The sequence below is a fragment of the Myotis brandtii genome, unplaced genomic scaffold, assembly GCF_000412655.1.
Source record: "Myotis brandtii unplaced genomic scaffold, ASM41265v1 scaffold126, whole genome shotgun sequence".
In the NCBI taxonomy this organism is placed as follows: domain Eukaryota; kingdom Metazoa; phylum Chordata; class Mammalia; order Chiroptera; family Vespertilionidae; genus Myotis; species Myotis brandtii.
Window position 1 is genome coordinate 1,141,582 of NW_005354425.1, and position 16,022 is coordinate 1,157,603.

A 16,022-nucleotide genomic window follows, 5' to 3' on the forward strand; every position below is an offset into this window, starting at 1 on the left:
CGTTTCCCTCAGAGAAGGTGGGCTCCCAGAAGTCACCGGATTTCCGGCTTCCGGTTTCCAGCCTCTTGAAAACCCGTTGACTGAAGGCGCCATTTTCCCTTTGCTGCGGCGCCATTTTCAGCTTGCCGCGCACCGGCTTTTCCTGTCAAAAAGCTGAGCCACCCAGCATCCACACCGTGCCCTGAGGCAGCTTCGATTAAGGTCTGTAAAAAGGGTGAAGGGCTTATCCCTGCTGTGGCCTGTCAGAAACTCTTAAACCATCTTTTAGTCAGCGGCTGAGGTGGCAGCAGCGGCGGCGGCGGCGGCATAAAGCCATAGGCCAGTCTCAGCCGTTTCCAAATCCCAAATCGGTGAGACAAAATGCAGGCAGGGAAATTTGGTGGAGAAGACAGGAAAGATGATAAGACACTTTCAGAATCTGAGAAATTAGAGTTAAGTGTATGTGACGTGTCGAGTGACGAGTTTAAAAAAGCCTGGCTAACACTAAAAGAGCTCCATGACAAAGAGCTTCACCGTTTACAGACCAAATTAACCAATTTGAGGAAAGAGCGATTGGGAGATGGAAGATGGACAGGGTCCACAGCCAGAATTAAAGAGTTGACTGAGCAACAAAAAGTTCTCAATGGGACCATTCAAGCCTTGCGAGAACAGTTGCGCTCAAAAACATGTGACCGCTGTTCAGTGAATGAAACATATAAGAGTACACTACAGCAAGAATTTTACGATATCCAACAACGAAACCTTAAGTTTATTGCCGAGATCACTGCAGAAAGGAATAAACTAAGAGAAGAAAATAAAATGCTTTCTGAAAAACTTAGAGTGACTCAGCAAAAGCTTAGTTCTTCTGAGAGTAGTGATGACTTCATTCCTTGTGCTCAAAAGGCTGGGTCCGTTTTTACAGTCAGGGATCCTACAGATGATCAGCTGCTTCTGCCTATGAGATTGAAAGAGCAGCCAAATACTTCACAGATTAAATCTAGAGGGAAAAAGGAACAGCAACACAGTCAAGAGTTAGCAATTCTAACTCAGAGTCCAGACCTCTTTGACATGGCAGAGACATCTTATGACAAGATAGCTTCTAATACCAGTAAGTCTACCACAGAAGGTACTTCCACCCAGAAGACACCTACACTTTTTCCCTTATTATATACACAGAGTAGTCAAAGGGAGCATGAATTTCAAGTTGTCTCTAACCTTTCTGAAGAGAAGCCTGGCCAGTCAAAAAAGCTAGAGTTATTTACACGTAAGGCCTCCACACAGAGGGCCTCTACTCAAATGGACTTCCCTTGGGCCTTTTCCAATTTTGGTACAGAACAAAGCCCAGTAATTGAAGCAGTATCTGAAACTTCAGAGGAAAACATGCCTGATAATAGACTCACACTTCACTCTTATTCAGAGAAAAAGCAAACAGTCTCTGCAAACGTATTTCCTCTTGACTATACTTCAAGTAGGAAAAGATCATCGATTGGTATTCCTCGTTACAACATTGGGTTTTCGGAGAGAAGCAGCAGTTACCAGATACCTTCCATTCAACAATCAACTTCGAAAAAGAATACTAATGAATCTACAGTTGCAACAGGGTATGGTACTGACAGGCTTCAAGGTGATGACCAGAGTTCCATTGTGGGGTCTAGGATAAAGAGAAAAGCCAAGGTGCAGACTGAAAGAAGGAAGTAACGCTCCCCCATCCTCTCTCTTAAGGAAACTGTTTTTCTTTCACAAGAGGACAGTCTTCCAGTGAATTCAGACTATGTAACTAACTGATAACCCCTAACTCTCTGACTCCATTTCTAAGGATATAGTAAACAAGGCAGTAAGACTTAAAACAATTTGGAAAACGTCTTAGACTTTGAAACAGTTACTTGTTGCCAGTTAATAAACTATAGCTCCCTCTACTTTCATATAAAGTATCTTTCTGTTGAAATTTAGTTGCTACTGTTGATGAACTAATAAAAAAGAAAGCCAAGAGAAGACCTGATGGGAATTCTTTTCTTGTTGAAATTAAGTTGCTACTGTTTATGAACCAATATAAAAGAAAGCCAAGAGAAGACCTGAGTGAGTTCAACATTTAAACACATATAGAGTGACTACAAATATTTACCGGACGAGACAAATAACTAGAATACATCTATTGACAAGGACCCAGAAGCTGATATTTTTCAGAATACAATGAATGTGACTTTATAGATATCATATAGCATGACTTTACATGTATAAAAGCTAAAAAGGAGCTGTGACACTGACTGTACACTACTTATTAAAAATGTGCTTTTAAAAATCAAAAAGCAAAAGCTGAAGAAAGAACAATCTAATTAACAAAGATCAAATGTTTAGCAAGTAAGGTCAACATTTACAAGATAAGAACAACTTATGAAGTTCTCAAGAAACAAAGAAGTTATGGTTTTACCCATGACATTAAAAAAGCAGCCAGGACTTTGTCACTGGTATTACAGTTTATGGTATGTGTGTGTGTGCGCATCCGTGTGCCATGCACGTATGCCACAGTATATGGTGTGTATGTGTGTGTGCACGCACGCGCCATGTGCGTATGCCACAGTATATGGAGGGTGTGTGTGTGTGCATGCACGCGCCATGCGCGTATGCCACAGTATATGGAGGGTATGTGTGAGGGTGTGTGTGAGGGTGTGTGTGTGTGTGTGTGCGCGCACATGTGCATGCATCATGTGCATATGCACAAGTATTGGAGTGGAAGAAGGGAGAACTAGTCAGCAATGCATCTCACACCTCCTTTCTTCAATCTGCCACCCCCAAACCAATTTTACTTGCCCTGAGCTGTGGTGGTGGTTAACGTTTTTTTTCATGTGTTTGTTTTTTGTTGTTGTTTTTTTCATGTATCTGCTGGGTCTTTTTTTTTTTTTCATCAAATTTATTGAGAAAGTTATTGTGCCTTAAAAATCACCCATTTAAACAGTATACAGTATAACACTTTATAGTATATTTGAAGAGTTGTAAAACCATCACCACAGCTTTAGAATATCTTCATCACCCTATGAAGAAACCCCGTACACATTAGCAGTTACTATCTACTCTTCCCTACTTTTCATCTTGTGGGAAGAAAAAACAGTGAGTTATAGCTGTAGTTGTCAACCGAGCCATCATCTACTGAAACAAAAATCCACCAGGTTGAAAATGATCTCCCTTTATTTATTTGTTTTACAAAACATGGAGGCGCATCACATAGCCTCAATATATTCTTTGTTTTAATAAAGTACTATGTAAAGCCTAAACATACTTCTACTTTTAAAACATTCTTTTTTTGGTAATAGTTTTCTTTTTTAAGTGTTAACAGTATTGCAGATGCCCCCCCATCTCCCCCACTTTGCCCCCCTCCACCAAGCCCCTGCCACACCCAAAGACCTTCCCCAACTATTGTCTATGTCCATGGGCTATGCATATATGCATATGTTTTGACTTTTACTTTAAGTTCTTTAAAGATGCTATTTATCTGTTTTTATCTACTGTTTTATTAATGTACCTTAGCATTTATTATTGATTTGTTTTAATATCTCTCTAGCTATCAACTTATTTTGTTTTTATTACTATTTATCCTGCATTGTTAAAATAGATTTAAAGCAAGTTATATAGATACTGAAAATAGAATATGAATTAAAGATAATGACTATGATAATCAGAACCCAGGTGCTTTTAAGTTCTTCATTCCTGCATTTTTTTTGAGCAAAAATACTCAGAAAAGGAAGAAAACTGTATGAATAAATGTGGTATTTGGAAATAAGAAGACCTGATTTTACTTCCACGTCCAGAAGACATGAAGTTTATCAAAATACTTTGGTTATATTCTATCATATAATATAGAAAGGAAATGATAATACTAATAAATAATATAATTATATAGCAAGGAGAAAAAAGAGTGTGAAAAAGAGCCTGGAAACATACAAAACCATACAGTTGTACTATGTAACAATGGCATTCCTTACCCTCAAAGAATCCTTCCTATCTTTTTGTTTGCTTTTTGTTTTCCAAATCCTGGGTCAAATAAAAGTTAAAGTATTAAATATGACTCTGGTTATTATGTTTTTCTGTTTATATTGGTCATTTAATGCATTATATGCTCTGCATGAAAAAAAGTTTAGCTGATCTCTCCCCCTTTCTTCCACCAAAGGACTTGTATGCATGCATATAAGCCTACCCAATGGACACAGACAACAGGGGGGTAAGGGCATGAGTGTGGGGGAGGGGGGGCAATAACAACACATATGTAATACCTTAATAAAGAAAAAAAAGTTTAGCACTTCCAATACTATTGCCTCATTTTAGAAATTAAATTTTAAAATAAAAAAATTGTTTCAAAGAATCAAATTATATGACTAAAATGAACCTATTTTAAGTTAAAATACAGGAACATTTAAAAGGTCAGAGTCTTTAAAGATCTGTTTCTAATGAGCATGTGCTCTAGGTGATGGTCAAACATTGTATGAAACTGAGCCTGTGAGGGTAAATGTGTAGTAGAGTCCAGGCTTAGTATGCTGGTAACTCACCTTCAGAAATCATTTTTACTATATACAGATAGCACATCAAGAGGCTTCTGATTTCATACTGATCCAGTCGGTTATACTGGGATGATACGCTGCTCCTCGTAGAACTCTGCCGGGTCTATAATATAAAGACAGCAATTTTGTTAACAATATTGGTACTATAGTTTCCCATATCCTTTAATTCAAAAACTATTTTTATCATTCGTCCTATTTGGGAAAATTCTAAGCATAAATCCAAATTTTTAAAAATACGTTTTTATTGATTTTTGAGAAAGAGAAAGGGAGAGGGAGAGAGAGAAACATAAATGAGAGAGAAACATCGATCAGCTGCCTCCTGCAATCCCTTACTAGGGATCAAGCCCACAACCCAGGTATGTGCCCTGACCAGGAATCAAAGCAGTGACCTCTTGGTGCATGGGATGATACCCAAGCAACTGAACCACATTGGCTGGGCCATAAATCCAATTTATATCACACTTGGAAGGTAAATGGGCTGACTCTGTTGCCACTGTACCTAGTAATATCACTGGAAATTACCTTGGGGTCTTCACCAAGAGATAGCCATGAATACTGTGAATGTTTAATTCCCATAGGTCTCGTGTTTTAGTAGTAAAAGTGTTAAATAATTGTATATGGCTATTCCCAGAAAAATAGCTTTTACATTGAGGAGGAACTTAACTAAGGTACATGAAAGTATAAGAAACATTTTACACTTTTTAATTTTAATCTCTCCTTGAAGTTTATTAAAATCCAAACTGCAAATTAAGGTCAGAAAATCTATCTTTAAAAAGGCTAATCATATTATAGATAGTTAAATAAGGAGGATCCAGCAATACTTCAAATCTAGAGCTTCTACAAAGAAGTGATGTTCCTATTATTTAATTACTTTTGTTGAAGTATCAGTTGTTAAGCATGACAAGATTTGACCTTTCTGAGGATTTATATGAATAACTAAATAATTTACCCTTGTTAAAAATCAATACTTTCAATTGAGTTAAACTGCGCTGGGGATATACATTTCATGAAATAAGATTTACTAAGAAAGAACTTTCAGTTGGAGTAAAACATCTAGGTTCTGAATGATTGCTAGCTGTGTGACCACTAGCAAGTTATTTAACCTCTTTGTCCTTTATTTGCCTTACCTATGATAGTGTCTGTTGTCATAATTCTAAATGGTGTGAAACAGAAACCTTTGTACATAAATTACTATTTATCCAAATCCTCAAGGAAGTATCCTCCGGTAGTTCTCAAGGGGTGGTTCCCAACCAGCAGCATCAGCATTGCTTGGGAACTTAGTAGAAATACAAATTAGCAGGCCCCACCCCAAACCAACTAAACGAGAAACTCTGGGGCTGAGGCCCAGCCATCTATTTTATTAAGCACCCCAGGAGATTCTGCTGCACACTAAGAGTGCTGGAATTAGAAAATCTGGTTCCAGGTCTGGCCCTGCCAGAATTGTGTGACTGTCCTAAATCACAATCTCAGTTTTCATTTGTAAATTGAAAGTTGAAATTTATTATTTTCATGGACCTTTCTGTTTTTTATATGATTCTATGATTTTACATAGCAGCATGGCAAGGTTTTACTGGTCTAAAATGAAGTTTCTCTAACTCAAGGCAGACATATCTCATAAACTTTAATGTTAGGCTTGAAAATATGAGATGGAAGAGTTGAAGAATATATTCTGATACCAGATGCTGAGATCCTAATTTGGAGATCCATTTTTTTCTCCCAAATTAATATAATTACTCTACTATAAAATAATGAAAGGGGAAGAGATCAACCAAAGGACTTGTATGCATGCATATAAGCATAACCAATGCACACAGACACCATGGGGGTGAGGGGGCAAAGGGGCGGGGCGATAAGGACACATATGTAATACCTTAATCAATAAAGAAAATTTTTAAAAAAGAAAGGCTGAATTAATCCTGCTAGGAAGTGATTTGTTTTAAGTGACAGGTACATTAGATATTTTAAACTTGAACCTTTCCTCTCTAGAACAGGTACAGTACAGTGTGCTACGGGTTCAAGGGGGTATTCTGAATTAGAAGTCTTAAAGATAAGTGTCTCAGCCCCTATAAACAGTTTAAGATATCCAAGTAGCAGCTGCCAGGATAGAAAGCAAGTGCTAAAATATCCAAAAATTATGGGATTTTTTTTTACAAATCCAGGACAGACTACAGGAAAGTAGAGAGCCTCTTATTTACACAAAAAGAAAGATTGTTGTAGCCAAAGGTATCATTAAGGTTATCTTACATATTTAGGTTCTTACATTTTCGCCAGTGCTGCCCTGATCTGGAAATCCTGTTGCTCCTTCTGGGATCAGGGAACCTCTTGAGTCTTCTCTCTTAAGTCCATGTCCATTTTGAAAAGACCCATAAGCTAGAAAATAAAAGCCAAGTCCTTATTAGTAACAGGAGGGACTGCCAAAAATATATTATAAATTAAGTACTAGGTTAATTTAAGTAAAGATACTTTTAGGGATTAGATCTTCATCATCTAAAATTGTGAAGTTTATATATTATATCAAAACACATAAGAAGTCAAATAAAGGGTTAGCTTTTTTTTATTTCTTGAAACACTTTACTATGTATAAAATCACAAGAAATTCCTTGAAAATAATCAAAGAAAGCCACACAATTTGAGAGGTAATTTTATAGATAAAGAAATTTGGGCCCAGAAAGGGGAGGTGTCTTGTCCAAGACTAAAGACAGATAAGAGGATTGGAGGCCAGTGTTTTTCTCATTATCCTCTAATTTCTTAGTATACCAAGATACGTTTTTGACAAGCTTAGACGAGGAAATCTAAGCAAAGAAATGTATCTGCAATGGAGGTCAGATTTTAATTAAACTTTAGTAGAGATCACACTATGCATAGTTTTTATTATAAAGTATTTCAAAAAACACAGAAGGACAGAGTACATTTCTAAACAGCCATGCAATGTATAATCTTTAAAGGACTTAATTACCGGTATCTTTGTCAGTGCTCAGACTCCCTCTATTTGTAGGTGAAGTGAAGCCATATGCAAATTCATCCCTGGATGCCTGTAACACAATGTGATACCTCTATCACTTAAACAAATTTGTACACTAGGGTAAGAAATCAAATTAATAGACTAAAATGATGCTCTGATTTTAAAGCTCACTGGGAAAGTCCAGTATCAATATCGGTATTTAGGAGAAAAAATCTTTAAAAAATGGGTACTAGCATATTGTAGTAACTATGACCTCTGGCTAAGGAACGTAACTCTAGATGGCTGGTAAAAGCTGCAATTGGTGCAGTCTGGTTCAATTCTCCTTGCTTGGAACCAGGAGCAATGCTAGAAGGAGGGGTGTGACCAGAAGCCCTACGTGAACTTGAGCTGCAAAAGGAAACACAGGTAAGAAAAATATTTCCAAATATCACTATCAAATGTGGAGTAAGCAGAAGTATGAGCTACTGTGTCTCTAAAGGAAGACCAGCCTGACACTCAGGTGGGTGATATAATCGGGAGCTACAGGTAATCAAGCCATCAGGGAGGCTTAGAAGTAGCTTTCTGGGGAACCCAGTGCTGGCTTGACAAATCGAGATAGGGAAATTTCCAAAGGAAGCTGTAAAGGACACAGTTTAACCTGCCACTCAATAATGTAACAGGACTACCAAAAATGTAAAGGTGATCTTGGGCCATACAGAACATGGAGTGGGGGGTAAAGTAGGAGTTAATAGTCCCACTGGGCAGACTATAGTGGAGATAGCTGATCTGGAGAAAAAATTAGAAGGCACATGTGTAAGAGGTATCATGTAGTTGTAGGAATAGACAAAACTAGGACAAGTGGACAGAAAACCTTTTAGGTCTAATGTGAGAAGAAAGTTTTTATTATTATAATGGCAAAAGGTGTTTGGCCATGTGGGAGACTTTTCACCCCCAAAGTTCCTTTCAACTATAAGATTCTAAGGGGAGAAAAAGGCACAGACCAATTGTGATGAGCTAAAAGCAACTCTTCAAGAAGTACTGAAAGGAGGCTGTTAAGGGAGGGGAGAAGCCAAAGAAGACAGTTTAGTCCCTGGTGCCTAATATTTTGAAAGTGAAAAATCTTTTGTTTCATTTTCAAATTGAATAACTATATGAAGGCATAGAACAACAGCAAACACTAAGTACAAGGGATTCTTGGTGTTCTTTTGGACCTTGTTACTTAGTGTGGTCCTTGGACCAGAAGCAGCCAAACGCTTGTCAGAAACACATAATCTCAAACTCCATCCAGGCTGCTGAATTAGAATCTTTGTTTTAACAAATTCCCCAGGTGATTCATATGCACATTAAAGTTGGAGAAACATTGCTCTAGGAAGAAGTATAAATGTAAAAATGGAGTAAAAAGTGAACCATATAGCATATGATCCCAATTCCAAATGTAGTTAATAAAAGAAAATAAAACGTCAATAGAAACACATTACTACTTACAGAATTAGGCATGGCTGCACAAGAATACAAGGTATCTCGACCTGCTAATCGCTGTATATTTTCCAAAAGCAGCCCAACAAATGGGAGGTACAATTGTGCTATTTTGGCTTGTTGGTTCTGAAAGATAATTATCAAAAGCTTATAGGTATAATGATTTCACTAATTATGGAATCTAAAAAACAAAATAAATGAACAAACAAAACAGAAACTAATAGATACAGAGTATAAACAGACTGTTGCCAGATGGAAGGGATTGGGGGTAAGGATTAAAAAGGCGAAGGTATTAAGAGATACAAATTGGTAGTCATAAAATAGTCATGAGGATGTAAAGAATAGCATAGGGAATATAGTCAATAATATTGTAATAACTATGTATGGTGTCAGGTGGGAACTAAATTTGTCAGGGTGATCACTTTGTAAGGTGTATAAGTGTGTAATCACTATGTTGTACACCTGAAACTGATATATTTTATGTCAACTGTAATTTAAAATACATTTTTAAAAAGCTTAATAGGTATAAAATGTGTATATATTACAAATAAAGTTGGCTTCATCTATCAGTTTGAAGATTAAAAGCAGGCTAATATCAATAACAAATTAGTGAAGCATGAGTCTATTTATACTTAAAGTCTCAGAATTACCACAGAACATTGTTGGTATTTGGATTTAAACACAATACAGAGTCAAATCACATGCTTCAAACACAACTACATAACATAAAAGGCAAAAGTTTATTTTTTAAATAAGATTGACCTATAAAGCAGATCATATTAGTCCTATTCTTTCACTCCAGTGAGGACTGAGTTTCATGAGAGCAGGGATCATGAGTCCTATTCACTGCTTTATCCACAGTGCCTGGGCACAGATACAGTAGCTGAATAGCAGAATGAATTAATGAAGTGAAAAAAGAATAAATTACTGTATTCACTCAAGAAACTTTTTTTTGCTTTGATTAAAACAGCAATTAAAATAATGTGATCTTAGCCCCCTAAATCAATTATAAAGCTTGGGAGATTGATATACTTGTAAATATGTAAATAAAGCTGGCCACAACAGTCTTACCTAATGTGAAACCTCTTAGACAAATTTATTTATTGCTTTTCTCAGCTATAGACATTCCTCACCAGATATGTGCATACACTCATATCAACAAAACAGTGGTTTTCATGGCACAAGAGTTGCCCTCCATATTTGAGGACTTTAGGAGGCTTGTCTAGAGATTTAGATAAGACCTCTAGGGCACAATGGTCAACCTAGAGAACACAGATCAAAAGTATCTCATCTGGCTTTAATCTGCATATTTGCATTTATTCTTGAACAATTTTTCGTGTTAATTGGCCATCTGCACTTCTTTTGTAAATTTCAGGAACCCATCTTAACAGACTTCTAATTTCTAACCCTATCAATAGTCTCATATCGCTAGGAGATTCTGGTTCAGTAGGTCTGGGCTGGGTCCTGGGAATCTACCCCAGATGATGCTGATGTGCCCAGAGGTGTGAAAACATTGATCTAGTCCAACTTCCTGTTCAAGGCAGGAATGGCCCTCACCCATATCCCTGACAAATGGTTAGTTTTAAACTGCTCCTTAAATACTCCAATTCTTTTTTAAAAAATATATTTTATTGATTTTTTTACAGAGAGGAAGGGAGAGGGAGAGTCAGAAACATCGATGAGAGAGAAACATCGATTGGCTGCCCCCTGCACACCCCCCACTGGGGATGTGCCCGCAACCAAGGTACATGCCCTTGACCAGAATCGAACCTGGGACCCTTCAGTCCACAGGCTGACGCTCTATCCACTGAGCCAAACTGGCCAAGGCTCCAATTCTTTCATGGACTGTTAGAAAGGTCCTTTAGCTGATTTACTCTGTGAAGGTTCTACCTGCTAGGTATAGCTCTGTCCTTTGGAACTACAAAGAATAAGCCTACTTCCACTTTACATGGCAACCCTTTAAATATTTGGAAACAGTTACCATCAAGTGTCTTAATTCACTCTTCACAAGGCTAAACAGCCCTTATTTTCCTTTATTCTTCACATTAGTGCCCTGGTGCATGGATTTGTGCACATTGAAAGGAAATTAATTAGTCCTTCTGGTGCAGGAACTAACGCAGGCAGTTCCGGGTGGTAGCTGGCAGGGCGGGACTGGGTGAGAGATGGGCAGACACGCCCTGGAGCCAACCTCCCAAGGTCCCTCCCTGGCCAGTGGCACCTGGGGCGGCACCGGGGCATCTGTGAGTGAGCGGGGTCCTTCTCACAGGTGAGGTCCCCAGCCTGGCCTGCGGGGATCTGGCCAAAACCGGCAGTATGACACCCCCCTAGGGGTCCCGGAGTGCAAGAGGACATTCTGCAAAGTTGCTGTCACTAATCAGCTCCTGCGTTGAGCGTCTGCTTTCCCCCCAACCCCCCGTGGTCAGTATGTGTCATACCGGCCGGCCTTTTAGATATATATAGGTGGCTTTGGTGTCAAAATTTTTCACCATCATGACCACCCTTTCTTGGCCATTCTCTAATATTACAGTGTCCCACTTAAGATTTGAGAGGCAATACAATATAGTGGGTAAGAGCATGAATTTTGGATTTTAGAAACACATGAATTCCAGCTCTCCTGTTACTAGTTATGTGATTATGATCAAGTCACTTAATCATAGTTTTCTATTTGGTAAATTGGGGATGATAATAATAATTCATGTGAGTTATTTAATAGAGTGTCTGGCATAGAGAGTCCTCAATACATTTTAGCTGCTATTATTAATATGACAGCTTCTGGATCAGAGCCCATTTTAATTCTGATAGTGAGTGATCACTAGGGAAGGAGAGGCTACAGTTCTCTTAAGTGAACAGGAACACGGGAAAACATATAGTCAGTGAAAACTATATGGAAAGTTTTGCCTGCACAAAAGATAGACAATAGGAGAGAGACCAAGATGGCGGCATAGGTAAACACCGCAGACTGCTGCCGCAAACAACCACTTCAAAAATACAACTAAAAGACGGAGCGGACATCACCCAGAACCGCAGGAAGGCTGGCTGAGGAGAGACTCTTCAACTAGAAGGAAAAATAACAGCACACCGAGGCTCAGAGGAGGCGCAGTGTGGAAAATACTCAGGTGCGGAGGTGCGCGCGCAAAGCGGGCTGGTGGCTGAGAGCGCGGTTGTCGTTTTCGGTCAGGGGGGAGTCTCAGACTCTGAGCTCCAGATACGGGCGAATCGCTGGGGACTCGGACCCAAACGGGAGAAGCGGGAGTGTCTGGCATCAGTTGGAAGGCAGCTTTCCCTCCGAGGTTTGCAGCGGTTCCGGGGGTTCTGAGAAGCAGAGCCTCTGGGAACGGGACTGAGAGGGGCCATAACCGCTCCCTCCGCCCGCCCGCCCTGTTGAGCCCGCCCCGCCCAAGCCCTGCGCAGAGCCATTTGCCAGATCGCCTCAGGCAAAGGCTAGATTAGCACCTCCCCAGAGGACAGAAGTTTTCCGCGGCAGACACAGCTGATTCACACAGCCAGTCGGCCTGGTGGTCAAATCCCTCTAGTATTAACTACAACAATCAAGGCTCAACTAGAACAAGACTGCGCACAAAGACCACTAGAGGGTGCACCAAGAAAGCATAAAAAATGCGGAGACAAAAAAACATGACAGAAATGGAGGATATAGAGCTAAAAAACGCAATTTTGAGGGCTTGCAATAAACTTTTGGAGAGCTTCACGAAAACTAATGAGACCCTCGATGCTATGATAAAGAAACTAGAAATTAAGCATACACGCTCTGAAATAAAGAATATTACACCCAATAGCAGACCAGAGGAGCGCAAGAATCAAGCCAAAGATTTGAAATGCGAAGAAGCAAAAAACACCCAACCGGAAAAGCAAAATGAAAAAAGAATCCGAAAATACGAAGATAGTGTAAGGAGCCTCTGGGACAGCTTCAAGCGTACAAACATCAGAATAATAGGGGTGCCAGAAGATGAGAGACAGCAAGATATTGAAAACCTATTTGAAGAAATAATGGCAGAAAACTTCCCCCACCTGGTGAAAGAAATGGACTTACAGGTCCAAGAAGCGCAGAGAACCCCAAACAAAAGGAATCCAAAGAGGACCACACCAAGACACATCATAATTAAAATGCCAAGAGCAAAAGACAAAGAGAGAATCTTAAAAGCAGCAAGAGAAAGAAACTCAGTTACCTACAAGGGAATACCCATACGACTGTCAGCTGATTTCTCAACAGAAACTTTGCAGGCCAGAAGGGAATGGCAAGAAATATTCAAAGTGATGAATACCAAGAACCTACAACCAAGATTACTTTATCCAGCAAAGCTATCATTCAGAATTGAAGGTCAGATAAAGAGCTTCACAGATAAGGAAAAGCTAAAGGAGTTCATCACCACTAAACCAGTATTATACGAAATGCTGAAAGGTATCCTTTAAGAAGAGGAAGAAGAAAAAGGTAAAGATACAAATTGTGAACAACAAACATGCATCTATCAACAAGTGAATCTAAGAACCAAGTGAATAAATAATCTGATGTACAGAATGAACTGGTGATTATAATGAATCAGGGACATAGAAAGGGAATGGACTGACTATTCTTGGGGGGGAAAGGGAAATGGGAGATGCAGGAAGAGACTGGACAAAAATCGTGCACCTATGGATGAGGACAGTGGGTAGGGAGTGAGGGAAAATTATGGGGGGGGAAAAAAAGAGGAACAAATGTAACCTGAACAATAAAGATTTAATTAAAAAAAAAAAGATAGACAATAACCTCAGAATCTATTAATAGAAATGGGTAGATAAATATAATAAGGTATATCCATATTTGCAGTGTACCATCATATAATGGTACACTGCAAAGATCTATCTTTAGGGTGTATTGTTAAAGGAAAAAAGAAAAATGCATAATGGTTTCTATTATACAGGATGGGGCAAAAGCAGGTTTATAGTTTTTCATGTGGGAAATAATACAATAATTAATAACACAAGAATAAACTGTGTTTCATGTACTCACAACTTTAAATCTACTTTTGCCCTATCCTGTATATACATTATATATAGGCTTATGCCTGCATAAAGTAGAAGTATATATAAGAAAATGATAACAGTAGCTGCTTCTGGAGAGATAAATTGGAGCATGGAGGTAAGGAATGTGAGAAAGGCATTTGATTGACTGATTGATTGATTGATTTTTACCCTGTAAACAGATTACTCTTTTTTTAAAAAGGAAAAAAAAAGGATTTGCCCACAGCCCAAGTAGAAATTGAAATTCTCTTAGGTGTCAACATCACTTGCAGTGATTTACAGGAACTTATATCGACCCCAGAACAAATGTTAGACATTGAACATTCTTGTTCTGAATAGGAAAGATGTCTCCTGGTAATTATAAGAAGTTAGGAGATCTCCCATTGCAGTTATGAGTAACACATAATAGGGACCAGTGACACCTCAACAATTTCAATAGAGGAGGGGTTGAGGAGTGGCAATGTGGTTGGAACTGGGAAGGGGGGGCTAGGAGATCTAGTCTCAAAGCAGCCTTCTATAGAAAGCATTTTCTTTTCTTGACTGTGTATTTATTTGGAGTCATTTTGGGGGACATGATGATAGAAATTATAGGTACTTGAAGCTCCTCTCTCCCCCCTCACTTTGGCATCATTATTTGTATTTGACAAACGTCCTCTTACTCAGGCCATCTGTGAATTCTCTCGACCAAAGACAGAGAAGAATTGAAGCTTTGGTTAACCAGGCCCATGAAGCAAAGTTCTATTGGAGAGAATCCTATACTCATTCATACCTAAGTTTTTGAACAAAGAGGAAAGGGCTTTAAAAATCAATGGGAGAGTAATGAGCTTGGCATTTTAATCTTTCCCATAGTCTAAAACCTCAAAACACTCAAACAGGCATAATATTTAACTTATTTACAGATAACAATAGCTGCGTGTGTGTGTGTGTGTGTGTGTGTGTGTGTGTGTGTGTGTGTGTACATATACTATTTTCAGAATTTTAAAAAGTATTTTGGACATTTAAAGAATGTCCAGCCCTGGCCAGTTTGGCTTGGTGGATAGAGTGTCAGCCTGTGGACTGAAGGGTCCCAGGTTCGACTCTGGTCATTGGCACATGCCCGGGTTGCGGGCTCGATTCCCAGTGGGGGGCGTGCAGGAGGCAGCTGATCATTGATTCTCTCTCATTATTGATGTTTCTATGTCTTCCTTCCTCTCTGAGATCAGTGAAAATCCTATCTAATAAAGAGGGAATGTGCAAATTGACTTTCACGCCTTAACAAGATGGCTGTGCCCACAGTGAAGACAGGGATTCCGTAACACAAGATGGCTGTGCCCACAGCGGAGGCCGAGTTCCCATAAGGAGCCTTAACGAGCAATCAGCAGGGACCTGAGGCTGCGTGGCGCTGGGTCAGGCAGGGAACCTGAGGCTGCGCCCCCTGCCTGGTGGGGTTTGACAGGGAACCTCAGGCCGCACTCCCCACCCCAGGACCAGGCTGGGGGACCTCAGGCTGTGGCCCCTGCCCGGCAGGGCTTGACAGAGGACCTCAGGCTGTGCCCCCCACCCGGGCACCAGGCTGGGGGACCTCAGGCTGCACCCCCCACCTGGCAGGGCTTGATGGGGGACCTCAGGCCACGCCCCCTGCCCCAACGCCAGGCTGGGGGACTCAGAAAGTGCTACCTGAGGTCACACCCCCCACCCAGCGGGGCTTGATGGGTGACCTCAGGCCGTGACCCCCACCCTGGCACCTGGCCGGGGGACCTGAGGCTGTGCCCCCAGCCCAGAGGGGCTTGACAGGGGTGGGGCTGGCCGGGTCTGGGTATCACCCAATGGGGGTGGGGCCAGCTGGGTCTGGGTCTCCTGTGTTTCTGAAGCGCCTGCAGGTGGTGGGCGGGGACTTGACTCTAGGTTCTGTGGCACGCCCCAGACTCTGGCAGGAGGGAGATTTTCATATACATTTTACTAATTTTCTTTAATCTCTGACACTTCTATTATAGAGAAAGGGCAAATAGCAATATTAAAATATTTCCTCTAATTAATCCCCTTTTAATGTGCACAAATTTCATGCACCGGGCCACTAGTAA

General features: G+C 40.0%; 1 protein-coding gene across 1 annotated transcript in view; it reads right to left on the minus strand.

The window, feature by feature from the left end:
- The window catches only part of DOCK11 (dedicator of cytokinesis 11), a 141,734-nt gene that overhangs the window by 50,553 nt on the left and 75,159 nt on the right, over positions 1-16,022 (minus strand). Inside the window, exons 29-32 of the mRNA XM_014534185.1 lie at positions 8,956-9,072; positions 7,486-7,561; positions 6,790-6,899; positions 4,518-4,632 (exon numbers count right to left, since the gene is read on the minus strand). Coding sequence (XP_014389671.1) covers positions 4,518-4,632; positions 6,790-6,899; positions 7,486-7,561; positions 8,956-9,072 — 418 coding nt within the window. The remainder of the gene's footprint in view (positions 1-4,517; positions 4,633-6,789; positions 6,900-7,485; positions 7,562-8,955; positions 9,073-16,022) is intronic.